General features: G+C 35.9%; 1 protein-coding gene across 1 annotated transcript; it reads right to left on the bottom strand.

Annotated features, from left to right (window-relative positions):
- Nucleotides 1-1,994: 1,994 nt before the first annotated feature.
- LOC310726698 (uncharacterized protein) lies at nt 1,995-15,676 on the bottom strand. Its single transcript, XM_083542457.1, has 4 exons — nt 15,523-15,676; nt 12,948-13,609; nt 10,493-10,643; nt 1,995-8,083 (listed from the first exon to the last, which is right to left on the bottom strand). Exons 2-4 carry the CDS (start codon nt 13,590-13,592, stop codon nt 2,724-2,726), a joined length of 6,156 nt encoding a protein of 2,051 aa, XP_083398583.1. The 5' UTR covers nt 13,593-13,609; nt 15,523-15,676; the 3' UTR covers nt 1,995-2,723.
- Nucleotides 15,677-15,888: the final 212 nt, after the last annotated feature.

Here is a 15,888-nt window from a genome sequence, read left to right as displayed (position 1 = left end):
ATATATTAATACAAAACTAATTAAAAATGTTGTTACCTAATGAATGTGTCCAGGCTGAAGATCCACATATAGAACACAAGCAGAGAAAAGATGATGATGATCAGGAATGTGTCTGTTCTCATGTGTCATGTTTACATCACTGACTCCCTCTGTCTCATCCACATTAACCCCAAACTTCTTACCGCCTTCTGTGGTGAGTGAGAGTCCGTACTTTATACACCAGTGGATTGAAAAAGACACGCAATGACAGGAAATCGGTTGTCCGGCTGAAATCGGCGCGCAGTGAAAAAAATAAAAATAAAATATTTCACCAAATCAATGGATTAAAACTAAAGTAACGAGCCGGTTTTGAAAATGTAGGAAGTAAAAAGTACAGATATTTGTGTAAAAATGTAACGAGTAAAAGTAAAAAGTTGTCTAAAAAATAAATAGTGGAGTAAAGTACTGATACCGAAAAAATCTACTTAAGTACAATAACGAAGTATTTGTACTTCGTTACTTCCCACCTCTGTTTACAATACAAGCTAATGCTAAAACAAGTTCAGCAAAGCTTGCCCAGTGCTGTGCTTACAGTCCAGCACTTACACCGTGTAGCAGCAGATGGTCAGTCAGTCCAATTGGTCACTTTTTCTCTTACATCATATAGACAACTCGGTGAATATGAGTCATTATCTGTGGAAGAGATTGCACCAGAGTGCACCACAGAAAAAAGGCAACCTTTTGGAGGCAGTGTAATGCTATAGTTTAAGTATTTGAGGTAACATATTTTGATAATTGCAGGCATCTCTCTGGTATGCACACTGGTTAGATGTGTTGAACAAACATGTCTGATCCATTAAAGATACTAGAAAGTAATCCACTAATGGCTTAGTGCCTGGTACCACAGAACACCTTCAGAGGTGCCTAAGTGCAGGGATCCCCAAATATTTTTTCTGAGAGAGCCACATAATCTTTTCCTTCGTCAATGGGGCCGAGTCAGACTGCAACAGAAAATGACTTGGGCCAGAGTGACTATCAGTATTATTCTGGAGATTTTATTATGATTTTGATTGTACTTATTATGCCTTCTAATGCTAGGTTAGTTAATTATTTTGTTATGCGCCATAACAGACAATTCAGCAATACTTTTCAAGAGATATATAGCCTATTAAAAGAGCATTAATGCCTTCCCATGGTCACTTTCTCATATTAACAATACATTGTGGTTATATTGTTCTTAATATGCTTGAATGCATGCTGTGTGTGTGTTGACTGATGTGCTCTGTTGTTGTTTTGTTTATGTTTCAATAAAAAATCAATAAAACAATAATAATAAAAAAAAAGCATTAATACTGCCATAATGATATTTTTTCATATTAATTGCTATTGAAATCAAAACATTTACTTACTTATGCATATTTATATGGTTGGTAAGTGTATCTAATGAATAATTAGGCTCTATTAATTATTAGATGTCGAACGATTTTACCCAGATTTTGCCGATACTGAGAGCAAGGTTTGATCATACTTGCCAATAACAGATTAATTAACCAATAGTTTTTTAAATGGATACTGAATAAAAAACAAGCATAACACTCCAGGTTAAATAGTACTGAACTTTATTACAAATAAAAAACAAAGCAAAAAAATAACAGTTTTAAATCACGAAAATGGTGCTAAAGGAAATAAATATGAATATATATTTATTAATAAATATAATATAGCGCTCTGTGCAGCTGTCTTGCGTGTAAAAACAAACAGCACATCTCGTCAGTAATTCACCTCTAGAGGCCGCTCTCATAATAACAGCAGTCCGAAACCCGGAAAAACTATCGGTATGGATTTTTGCCTCTATCTCTATTAGTAACTAATCAAAATGTTAGTTTGAAAGCCAACCTTTATAATTAAATACAAATATGATATGAGTAAAACATCTATTTAATTTAAATCTTTAAAATATGTCTCTACCATTGTTCAGAGGGTCGTTCTAAATGTGGTGTAGTGGTTTTGACTTTATTGATTAGAAAATACAGTATTTAAAAACACATTAACCAAGCCTTATTCAGTGTCTTAACAATCTCTAGTCATTGCAGTATTTAAATGTACACAAATTAATAAAATATTAAGCTATTATCAAATTGTTAGATTCAATACAGTAAATAGTTTTCTGTCATCCACAACCGGGTCTCATGTTGGTAGCCAGAGCTAATATGTGTGACGCCTTGAAGTATGTGGTCAAACTGGGATAATTCACATGATGGCAGTTAAAGTCATCAAACAAACGGTGGAAATGCAGTCATAATGTAAATTAACATACTCAGGTTGCATCACCTTTGCATCATCAACAAGTCATTGGGCAAATTTATATAAGGGAGACACATAAAACACATTTTCCTACGTACTCAACTAATTACAATTGTATTTTTTTTTTTTTTTATTAAAAAAGGTATTAACACAAGCTCAGAACACTTGACAGTTCGGTGTCATGATGAGAGATTAGGCACTAAATTATTCATGTTCTGTCACCTCAGGTGCTAATCAGTAACCAACAGATGTGCTTCATAAATCTAGGTGCTACACAAGATCATATTCAGCACCTCCAGAAACATTTGCAGAAACAGTTGCATTTCAAAAGTCATTATGCTAATATGGAATGTAAGGCAGATCAGGTCATCATGAGTACTGGAGTATGTTATATATTCAATAACTATGACTTCAGCAATGTGAATTGCTAAATATGCAGTTTACAGTATGGGGCAATGTTGCCCACAAAATACAAACACCATCTCCAGGGCATCAGGTTCTGCAGACTGCTTTGTGATACCTGTTTGTGCATGTTGTCTTTTGATTGGCTGGGCAACCACAGCAGGTGTTGTAGCATCTGTCAATGGGTGCACCTTATTATCTGCTTTCTGTAAGACTGGTGGGCTGAAGGCAGGTAGAAAAATCTTTCTTTCAGATATGGATTTATGTCTCTGTGTTTCAGGTGCTGCTTTAACTTCTATTTTCTCTTCGGGTTCCAGTTCAGAGTCACTTGCATTTGGAAGGGTAAAATAAGTAAACTTTGATCCAGATGACCTTGGACTCTTTTTGAGCTTTGTTTTAGGGAGAGTCCCAGAAGCATCATCCTGCCCAGATTGTTGCTCTTGCTCCATATATATTATATTGCTGTTTTTCTCCTCTCTGCAAGCTTTCTGAAGTTCTGGAGCGGATTCACTTATTTGGTTCTCTGCAAGTATCCAGTGCCCTTTGTCAATAAGATTAGCATCTCTAGATTGCACCTGTTCATTTAGTGTGACACAAGCAGTTGATGATTTCATGAGATCAGAAGTGTTCGTGGCACTGAAGTATGATACATCAGTAGTTACTTCATTGCATGTTTCATGGTAGGAGGCCAGACTGGATACATTGGTTCTTCCAGGACCTTTTCTTTGTGTGGCCTTGAGGTTAGATGGGGAGCTCATTTTATCTGCACATACACTACTTGAATTACCTCTTCCATAGAGCCTCTCAATGGTTCTCCTGACAAAGCCTTTAGCTATGGCTAACCGACTTGAATCGTCCTCCCCACTTGATGTCTCTTGTGACCAGTTTCCCCCACTGTCTGTGGATTCTGGCTGGGAATCAGACAGGTCAGAATTTGGACTATGTAGTTGTCTCTGCCTATTCTGGGTTCTACTATGGCTCTTAGCAAGAAACATATCTCTGATAAACTTCACTCTGTTAGCCTGAATGCTAATTTCTGGCTCTTGTGCTAAAGAGCTGCTTCGGGAATCATAGCTAAATGATAGTGACGATAAGTGGGCTTTTGAGGCTGTGTCTATGAACTTACCTTTTAAAGAAACATTATTTAAGTTATCTGTGTCTGATACCTCAGTGTGACCCACAAATCTGTTCACTGACTTCTCACGTTTACTGCTAGGCCTTTGTGTACATGTTTCCAGGTTACTGATGAGCTCTGCTACTAAACTATTCTTCTTTTTAACCTTTACTCTCTGTACTACAGCTTTTTTGATGATACATTCTTTTTGATTATCAATATTTTCTTGCCGATAACATTCTGGTGCCTCCACAACCGCCTGTTGCTTCTCAGAATAAATCTCCTCTGGTTGATGTCTTGTCTCTCGTTCTAGACAAACAGCAAGCAAAGTAGTTTGCATTTCAGGTTGTCCAGGGTTCTTCTTTGCACTGTCCATTTTATTATGTAACTGCATGTGTGCTTGACTCAACAGTTCATCACTTTGCTGTTTTGCTTCTGACTCAACCATGGAATATTTCTGTTGTAAACCACTTGCTGGGCCTTTATCACTGACCTGATTTTCAAAGAATTTAATATGCTTCTCACCAGAGGTTTCTTCTTCTAAACTAGATTTCTCCTCTTCAGAGCAGTCCAAGCCATCATTACTCTTATCTAATTTAGGATACATTTGACTATAATGCATTGTACTTGTATTCCTCAGGTCCTTCACTTCCTTCATTTCTTTATTGCTATCTAGCGGCTGAGAATATTTAGCGTCAGTGTCCATAATGTAATCTTCTGCTACACTCTCATGCTTAGAAATAATTCTTCCTTGTTTCACTCCACGCTGTTCACACACTGGCCTGTCTTTGATCTCCTCCATATTTATTTCTTGCCTTGCATATGTTTCCTGTTTCTCTTTATGTCTTATATCATTCTTCTCAGGTCTTTGTTGCTTTTCTTCCAAGATGTTTTCACAGATGTTAGAGTCTAGTATGCAGTCAGCCTGTTGTTTTTCTCCAGTAGGACAGGAATTTCTTTCCTGTTCACGAGTTACCACTTCTTTTTCAGTGCCACACGATGAATGCTGCATAATGACCCCAGAATTACTATGTTCATAAACTGCTTTTTTAATGACAAATTTAACATATGCATTTATATCTTCAAGCACACAGTCAGAGAATTTAAGTGTTTTTACACTTAAGTCTGATTCTGTATATCTATTCACCTCTTGGAGTGACTCATACAGCTTTCCTGATCCATCAACTTGATTACCGCTGATGCTCTCCTTTTCTTGAATGTGAAGAGCAGCCAGCTCTTCTCTAACTCTGTCTGGAACCCCTAGTTCTTCCATGAGCCTTTGAATTGCCTCCTCTTCAGAGTTTAGCATATCGTAAGACCCCTCCCTGGTACACTCTGGGGTGACATTGGAACGAATGGATGTACTGCTTATATTTTGGAACCCTTTCCAGCTTTGCAGCAATTGATTAGATGCCGATTTCTGCAGGGAATTTAATTTTGCTACCAGCTTCTCTGCATCCTCAATTGCTGCCATCTCCTTAAGAGACTGAAGCATAAGCAAAGCCTCTGAGCAACTCAGGCTGGTGTCGGTTAGGCAGAGTACATTCAGGTTCTCCAGACCATCCCTCAAAGTCATGACTGAAAGAAATGCTAGGAGCACTCTTGATGAGGAACCAAAAGTAGTGGCCAAGTGTGAGGAAAAGTCTGGCATGCTTTTCGATTTCTCCAAACAGGATCGCTGCTTGTGCTTTGTTGCTTCACGAAGTGAATTGATAGAATGGCAGAGCTCATCTAGAACATGCCTCATGTCAGGCCTTACTGCCATTTTGACTGTGTATGATTTTTCTGCTGGGAAAACTTGCTTTTCTTTACTTGATAGTGGACTTAAAAATCTATGTGCATCATTTTCACATGAGCCTACCAATCCCTGTGGGATAGTACATTTTGATCCCTTGGTCATCGTTGAATATTTCGGCTTACATTGAAATGCTGCATTTTTTGAAAGGACTGTTTTCTCTACACCTTGAGTACTGAATAATGATGCCTTGGACAAAGTGTTATTTTTGGGTATTTGTTCTATGGAGTGTTGGCTAGTTAAAGTCTTTTCTGAGGAAGGATCTCTACTAAGAGATGTTAGTTTTACATGGTTGTTTGCAAATCCATATGCACTATACAAAGGCTCTTCTTTGTTTTCATCTTTTTTTACATATTGTGTAAGTTGGATTATTTCTTGTTTAGAAGATAATGTGGATACACTATTATCTAAAACAGCTCTACTGGTCAATTGTGTATTATTTAAAGAGATATTTCTTGACAATTGGACATTTTCTTGTGAAAGAGTTTTGTGAACTGAACTTTTATTTGGTGATGAAGTATCTTCTATAGATGCTATTTGTCCATGATTATTTTTTAAAGAAAGATTCATCGGTAGAAGCATGCTCATTGAAGTGTTACTTTCAGACAACTTTGTGTCTGAAAATGTGTTCATTTGGGATAGCAATGAACTATCTTGGTCAGAACCTCTGGGCAAAATGTTACTTCTCTGTAATGAAATGACTAGCCCTTTTTTTGACAAATTTGGCATATTTCTGGGAAACTTGGCATATTTCTTCTTCGAGGCCAGTCTAGCACTAGGAGTTGCACAAGTTATCTCTAACTCCTGTACAGACTTGGATGATGGTGCCTGATTTTGGTCAGGAGCTGTTTCTGCTTCACTGGTCTGTAACCAGTGTTCCACATACTTGTTTAAGACTGAGGAAGAGTAATGTGGAGCAGGGAGAGATGAGGTTTCTTTAAGATCTTGTGTGGCTTGTTCTTCTTGCATTGATGATTGCCGTTTTAGGGTACATTTATTGGTTGATACATTAAGGAATTTTTGATTTGGAGATGTATTTCCACTTAGTTCCCCCTGGTATATGTTTTCTTCGGCAGGGTATTTGTCATTGCTGCACTGTTCTTCCACAGTAGGACTTTGCATTTGAAAAGCCTTGTGTAATGTGGAAGAAACACTTTTATGACTAATAGGTAGATTGGTTCTTTTATCTTTTGTTAATTTCTTGACAGATTTGGCTCTGCACTGTACAGTCATGCCTCTTATAGCTTCAGCCTGGTTAAAGACAGCATTTCTTATTTTCTTAATCTCTTTCATTATGTCAATTTTGCTTTCTTTTCTCTTATTTGCCAGACTGAATATGTGGGAACTGTGACTCTTTTTCACACTAACTCTTATTTTCTTTCTTTTTTTGCTCATATCTGCTGCTGAGACCACATTAGGAGCGAAGGTTTTACCAGCTTTAGTTAGAGAAGTATGAATAGTTGATGGTTTGTTTTTGATCTTAGCATTGTTCTTTCTTTTACATAATGGTTGGTGCTCCATTGAAGATAAGAAATTATCCAGGCTTTGGAGAGAGCCATGAGCAGTGGCAGGTTTGGACCCAGATTCTAAGTCTTTACTAGAAGAGGGAATCATTGTATGGGATGCAGATAATACAGCATCACACGTATTTATCTCATGAGCATAGATTTCTGTATTGGCAAAAAAATTATTCTGGCAAGTTTGTTGCTCATAGATGTGAAGCACTCTCTCTTGCCCACTATCCTGTATTTGCAAAATCTCTGCAGACTTATACATATTAGCCTGCATTTGTGAGAGGCATGTGCTACGAGGTTTAGGCACTGGGCGTTCATTGAACTGCTTCACCAACCAGTGCTCCTGCTCATTGCCTTGCTCTACCCTAGGGGTGTCCAATCTGTGCACAATATCTTGGCTCTCGGTTTCACCAAAGAATAATTTTTGTTCAGAAAGTGGCTGCAAGGGATCTTTTATTTTGATGCTTTCCTCTGCTCTACCTTTCATCATCTCATCATACAATGTTTGAACACATTTATTAGAAGAGACATTGTTATATTCTTCAGGACATCTTTGGATTGCTGAAACATCAGGGCCAATCTGGTCAGTTGAACCAGCTGCACTCAGATCAGAATGTAAATCCAAGTCAGATTTAATTTGACTTGTGACACTTTGCCGACTGAGGGTCGTCGTCCAATGAACAGTTTCCTCCTCTTTAATAGTCAAGCGCACTTTCATCTCTATGGTCATGCTGCCATCTTGGTTGACTCTAAATGTTTTCTCAATGTCATCATCACTGGGCATGCAGATGTATTCATTATTGTCATTGTCCATGCAGGTGACCGTATCTGTCCCTGCAACAGACTCCTGCAGATGACCAGTCGGGTAATATGCACTTTCTGCAAAACTGTTGTGTAACTGATTCACAATGAAGCGCTCTGAAGATGGTGAGAAAGGCAGAGATTTGGTGGTACTTGTCATAGATTTCTTTTTTTCTTTAGAAGTAAATTATGATGCATTGGATTATGAAAGGAAAAGGAGAAGCAGTTGAAAATAGACATAAATCACATACATTGTAGAAGAAGATGCATCAGGAAGATACCAGGATATCAGTTTGGTTATCCAGGCATGAAAGCATTAACAGGGAGAAAAAGGTAAGAGACTGGGATTAGAACCAAAAAAGATTTGAGCGAGTTATGCTGCATGTTGCAAGATATAGATCAACACCTCAGGACTTATCACGTAATCGGAAACACAGACAGTCACCTATTTAGAATCAGAATAAGGTTTAATGGCAAAAGTGTGTTGACACACACAAGGAATTTGGTTTCAGCAGTTGGTAAAATGACAATTATATTTTATATATTTTAGAATATGTAGTGCCTTTTGTTTGCTGTAATGCTTGGTTGTTTTAAATGCAAATAATATTGGATTTATATCACACTGCTCACACAGATTGTGTCTTTTTCAACACAGGGGATTACCGTATTTTTTGGACTATAAGCCGTTATTTTTTTCCTACGTTTTGAACCGCGCGGCTTAAACAACGAAGCAGCTTATTTATGAATATTTTCTGGGTTTTTCAGTGTTTCACAAACTTCAAGCCAAAAAACTGAACCCTATAACATTAGACCAATGACATTTCTGAACGGAAACGAAAAAACGCACCTCACCTGTGTTCTAAGCTGCACGGCATCGAGAGAAAAAACTTTTTTTCTTAACGAACAACGATGCCAAAAGATAATCTCCAGAGAGAAATAGTTGTAAAAAAAAAGGAAGAAGACAGTGAACAATGACTTTCTTGGTAGGTTACTGTTAAGATACAAGCCGTTGTAACGCGTTGAGTCTGGGTCAAGGGAGAGCTCACTAACTCCAGTTGCAACAGAAATCATATAAGCATAGACAGGTTTCCAAAACTTGTGCTTTTTTATTTTTCTTGGCAACAGCGTTACGGGTTAGTCAAAGAAACTTAGAAATGAGCATCAGAAAATAATAAGGACATATTCCTCAGTCTTGCACACATGCAGTAATAGCGGAAATATGCGGCGGGAGGCTATTCCCAAAATGCCGCTCTGCTCTTAAAGGAGCCACAACATATTTTACCTGTGTAACAGACACTGTCTTTCGTTAAAGCCAGTGTAAAGTTCATTAGTTTCAGTGTAGACATATAGACATTTAGTGCGGCTTATACACAGGTGCGGCTTATTTATGTTTAAAATAAAATCTTTGTCAAATTCAGTGGGTGCGGCTTATATATGGGTGCGCTTAATAGTCTGGAAATTACGTTAAGTAATTTTACACACACCCGTTTAACTGGCAAATTTTTTGTGATGTAAAAAACTAAACCAACATAAAATGTGTCAGATCTTTTTTACTGTCTTTAACCTAATATAGCAACCAACATAAATGAAGTAAAAAAACACGTAGATTTTTTTTTGTGAACCAAAGACAAACAATAACCTTTTGCTTCATACAATGGTCAGCCTTTTTGGCCAACCAACTAAATACATATTGATTTGGTGATTTGAAATGCTCCTGTTTTGAAAAAGATTTTTGTCCTGGCTCTGACTGGGTCATTCCACAATATTCATTATCTTCTGAAGCCTAAACCAACTTGATATGATCTAAACTCTGTTAACTTCAGATCGTATAAAGCTAGAAATCTGTAATTGTTCTTTATTTTCAGCTTTGTAACAAAGTCCTACTGGTTTTGACACAAGTAAATTTGTATTCTTTTTCAAATGATTATATTTATTGCTATCCATTATCCTTTTATTTAGTAGACCCTAAGTATGTATTTAAGAAAAGCAGCCCAATCGATTGATGCTGTTACCACCCTGCTTCACCATGTGTATAATTGAATTGATTGCAAATAAGCATAGGGTAGGCAGGTCTGTAATAATTCAAAATGTTTCTTTCTTTTACTTCTGACCAAAACACATTTAGCCATTGGTTTGTTTGGCAAAATGTAAATAGGCTTTTTTTTTCTTTTTCTTTCTAGACATCCTACTTTTTGTCACACCAATTGCAATATATTCCTGTATCTCCTGTCCTGTTTGTAGTAATTTCCCTGTTATACCCTTTTTTCCCACTTGTTGATAATAGTCAATTCTTTTGTCAATTCTTTTGTACCTCTGTCTTGATCAATACCCTCCTACAATAAGATGTTTTTTTTTTTTCATTTATTATTCACTTTGATTTTTGTTGTTGCTATATCACATTAAAGAGAGAAAATTAGCTGATATGATTTTTCTTAGTTAATATCATAAAAGCTGGCAGTTTTAAAACATGGGTGATTTAGATTGAAACACAAAGTTTAAAAAAAGTGAATACCAAAGCAGTGAATGGTTCTTGCTGTACAAACATTTTACAAATATATTCTTTTTAAAGAGTGAGCGACTTACTGGTCACAGGATGCAGCCTTCCCACACTTTTTGCTGGCAGCCAAGTTGGAGTAAAAGGCTTTTGAACATCATAGTTTCTTTTTCTGAAAGGCTCACGGCCAGCAGCTACCAATATACCTGAGCACATGGTGAGAGCAGGCAATCCATCCACCTGTAATACAACACAATATATTTTAATAATAAACTTTGGAACTGTGCACCTAAGTGCTATGCCAATTACATGCTACACACTCAAATTAAAAACAAAGCAAATGTCAACATTCTACTAATAGTTTTTATTGTGCGGCCAGTAATTAAAAAGATATTTAAAGTGAATTAAAACTCATTCATTGTACTTTCATTTCATGTGTGATTCAAATGGATTTGTTCTATAACCAGCATTGTTTCTGTCATACTGCTAATGAACACTGGCCCATTTTGACCACGATTTCAATAAAAAAAACTTTATTTTCGGCTTCTCCCATTAGGGGTCGCCACAGCGGATCCTCGCACGTTTGATTTGGCACATGTTTTTACGCTGGATGCCCTTCCTAACGCAACCCTCCCCAATTTATCCGGGCTTGGGACCGGCACTAAGAGTGGCTGGGGATGGTTCCCTGACCGGGAATCGAACCCGAGTCGCAGCGGTGAGTGCGCTGCATCTTAACCAATAGACCACCAGGGGACCTTGACCACGATTTCAATAAAGTGATTAAATTCGATTCAATGAGCAATACATTTTGGAATATTATTTAGTGGTCACACGTCTTGACTACAGAGTATTCTCTCTTGTCTCAGGCTTTGTCCCAGGCTGCAGGGCAGCATAATAGGATAAAATGGCAAAGGAGCTTAATGCTGCAAGGTGATGGGTCATCTTTAACCATATTATTTAGGCTCATAGATATTGTAGACAAGTCAATAACATGTGGGAAAAACATTATCATAGACCACTATTGTTAAATGGAAAAATCTTCCAGAAAAGGTTTCTTTATAGAGAAATAACATCTAATTATTAATAATTTTTTATCCCATCGAATTCGAACTATTAGGAACGAAAAATTTGCATTTTACATAGGTAATTAGAAGTCTAATCTTCAAACAATAAAAAAAACAGATTATGACATTGGTAATAGGGCCAGTTATGCTGAAAATGTCTCAGGCAACAGGTAACTGCAAGTACAGGGGTACTGTTTAGGTGGTGTTAAGGTAATGAGGGTAATAGGGTTTTCATACTGACAATAACAATATGATTTTTCTTTTTGGATCTGTTGAGGCAAGTTGCATTATTTACCAGTGGTTTTAATCAGGATTGTCTCTAGCACAAGCTAACAAGGTAGTGTTCAAGTACCAAAAAAATTGTGTTATAGCAAATACCTGTCAAAGTGTATTTGGCAAAGAGAAGAAAAATTTTACATTAGAAAGAAACACAAGCCTGTCTTTTTTAGTCAGCAAAGCTTGTTTTTACCATTTAAAAACAATCCAATATGTTTTTTTACTGTATTTATGAATGCGTACATAGATCAAAGTATCTGAAGCCTTATGGTTGTTTGTCAATTTGCTAGTTTCTTTCAAACTAAATAATGATTAATTACTGTTTTGTTTTTTTTGATACCCAGGTTTACGATGTTTCTTAAGAATTTGATTCACTTTGATAAATAGATATACAGTGAGGAAAATAAGTATTTGAACACCCTGCTATTTTGCAAGTTCTCCCACTTAGAAATCATGGAGGGGTCTGAAATTGTCATCGTAGGTGCATGTCCACTGTGAGAGACATAATCCAAAAAAAAAATTTTCCAGAAATCACAATATATGATTTTTAAACTATTTATTTGTATGATACAGCTGCAAATAAGTATTTGAACACCTGTCTATCAGCTAGAAATTTGACCCTCAAAGACCTGTTAGTCTGCCTTTAAAATGTCCACCTCCACTACATTTATTATCCTAAATTGATCCTATGATTTCTAAGTGGGAGAACTTGCAAAATAGCAGGGTGTTCAAATACTTATTTTCCTCACTGTATATAATTTAATATCCATTTGTATGTTTTTTCAACTGTTTTATTTATGATCAATAAAAACATTACAAAAAACTAGATACAAAATTTTAATCAGCAGTTATTGCTGTTTTGTGTAATTGACAGATTTCTTTCTCTATCGAATTTGTTAATTATTTTATTACCATACAGCATTTTCATTACAAAAATTACCTTTATATACTAGACATAAACTATTTAGTTTTTTCTTTTGATTTTGTAGTGAATCACAGAAACAATACAAACCTTCACAGCACAGTTGGCATTCATTTACAGATTAGAAAACACCCTGTTTCCTCAGTATCTGCAGAACACTTGCTAAACTGAACTGCAGGTGACAAAACAAGGTGAAATGTAAAAAAAAATAAAAAAATAAAAAAATTGAACCTCAAAATTACAAAAGAGAGAAAATAGATGAAACATTGAGTGAGTTCTCACCCTCCTTCCATCTGGTGTGTGCAACCTGCGTACAGGGAAACACATGACCTCAGCTATATGATCAAGTAGTGCCTCGAAAGATTGTGTGGTCTTCTTCTGCAACAGAAGTGTGTGTTTAACTTCAGGATCTCCATTGCGGAAAACCACCAGCCTCTTTGGGGTGTGCAGCAGGGCAGCATTCTCGTTCCACTTTGCATTACGTGGGCCAGAATTCTGCTTGTCTCTCTGCCTCCTGTTGCTGACAGGCCTGGCATGGTACCATGGTGGTGGTTTTCGGCGTGCTTGCTCCAAGTCGATGGGCTTGACAGTGCGTTTATCTGAGCAAATGTATGAATGGCCGTGGTGAAGCTGATCGAGAGAACTGACTGATGTATGGCCACTTGGTGTTGTAATAGTGCGAACTCCAAATGGTAGTGGAACACGCTTGGACAAGCTGTCTAACAGAGCCTCAAAGGTCTTGAATGTGCGGTTGTTAATGATCACCTGCAAACCACTAAATTGGGTATCTCCGCTTTTATAGAAACACACGTGTCTAGAGGCAAATGGTACACTCATGTACGGCTGCCGTGATGGTACCACGGTGTGGCCTGTGCCAGGGGGATGTTCCTGTAGTGCAGCGTTCTGCAATGCCGAAGCTTCATTCATAATCTTACTGTAAAGGTCTATAAATTGCAAGAGTAAAAGGGAGAGAGGAAAAATACAAAATGAACTGTATTTGATTTGAGTACAAAGATAAATACGACAGTATTGCTGTCAAAATGGAAAAATACTTTCCATTATGGAATAATCTGTGGTCTGTATATTATATATACAGTACAGACCAAAAGTTTAAATATATTATATATACAGTACAGACCAAAAGTTTATATATATTATATATACAGTACAGACCAAAAGTTTATATATATTATATATACAGTACAGACCAAAAGTTTATATATATTATATATACAGTACAGACCAAAAGTTTGGACACACAAGGTCCATATATATATATATATATATATATATATATATATATATATATATATATATATATATATATATATATATATATATATATATATATATATATATATATGCTATATAATATATAAGCAGTCCTGTATATGTTGATGCACTGGCTTTAAACAAAATAAAAAAAATAGAGACAAATTTACAGTGAATTGTCAAAATCATCATTAAGACTGTGGCAGATTCTGATCACGAACAAAAACAAAATCTACTAATTCTCTCTTGTTGTTATATGATTATTTGTTCTCTTGTTTTAATAGTTAAATTAAAAATTCTTTTTATAATTATTAACATGTTAAAATAGCCAGGTCTGTCTGACAATAATGAAGTCATTCATTCAACTGATTTATTACAACTTGAATCAGTTTTATGCCCAGGGTCTGGATTGGGTTGTTACCAGCAGCAACAAAAAAAATAAGGTTAGCTCAGTAAGAGATAAAAAACTCAACAAAAGAAACGGTTAAACAAATGAAAAAGAGATAGTTCTTTAAAATGTTTGAAAAGGTTTTTTGGACCTGGAAATGTCTAAATGTAATTAGACTTGATTGATCCTTAAGGTATTAGTATCAGTATCAAAAATGAAATAGTATTGCAGCGCCATCACTAATTTCTATGACTCAATTGAGACTGCGTCAGTGTACTGAATATCTTTTTATCTCATTAAATGTAATCGGCATCCAGGAGGCAAATATAAGAACGTGCACAATCAAACAATTTAATCTGATTTACTATTTAAGTAACTTGTTGCTGCCATTTTATACGTATAAATTATATTTGTCCTATAGTTCATATAATAGTTTTTTCTTTTAACCTTAAAAAACCTTCTGTGGTCATGTCATTCCCTCTGTCATGGCCACAGGCTTAAGCTCTTCTCATTGTACAAATTCAGCTGACTACAGTGTTTGTGTGTGTAGTGAGTATACTACCTACAACCAGTTACCAAAAATAGTCTTCAGAACAACCAAACAAATATCAGTCAGTATGCATTTGATGCATCACAGGAAAACAAACATGTTCTAGCTTGACATAAACTCTTACGTATTTTTGCCTTTAATTTAGAAAAATCTAAAAAAACACAGCATCAAAATATTAGATGAATCCCTTTCTGTTTAGTTTAGTTTCTTAAGTACTGACAGAATAAACATTTAAGTAACCAACCCAGATATTACATAAAAACAAACATTAAGTTATATACAAATCTTACAATGTACTATATTTATATTGTATAGATGTCTTTCAGTATAATAATTTCAATTATACATTTTTTATTAATATTCTCTATCTCTCTTTTATCTCTTTTATTTATATTTTATCTCTGAATAGAAATGTTTAAAATATGTCTAATCAGAGAATACAAATCATTTCATCATCAGCTATTCTTTCATCAGCTATTATTTATCTATATTTCATTTATTTGCATACTAAAACCATTACAGCACTAGATACAAACATGAACAGAAAATGTACTATTTGATCTCTGTTAACAAGAAAAGCCAATAGACATGTATATATAGTATTATTTTAAATGAATAAAACACAGAATAAGGATTTTCACACTTACAAAGGTTTCCATATTGAGCTGAAAGGTGTTTAACTGCTCTCTCATGCTGCTCGGTGGAGCAGAGTTAGCTGGTGGAGACTGATAGTTATTTTGGGCAATGGCTTCACTATTAATTTGCTTAATCTTTGCTCACTGCTAATCCCAGTTACATGGGAGAACGACACACTGCAGAACGATGTGTGTATGTGTGTTTGGGGGTGTTAAATACAAGAGGGTTTTACTATGCCAAAATGAGGAAAGAGTCCCCAAGAAAGTGGAAATTATATTCACATTAATCATATTACCCGTGTCTACTGTCTGGTCATAAATATCTTTTCTGTTAGCTGAAAATATGTTTAAAATGTTGTGTGCAGTTGGCAAAATTAC

Source organism: Silurus aristotelis (genome assembly GCF_946808225.1).
Source record: "Silurus aristotelis genome assembly, chromosome: 5".
Taxonomy (NCBI): domain Eukaryota; kingdom Metazoa; phylum Chordata; class Actinopteri; order Siluriformes; family Siluridae; genus Silurus; species Silurus aristotelis.
The sequence above is the reverse complement of the archived record's forward strand: the minus strand, read 5'-3'. Positions and strand labels throughout refer to the sequence as shown.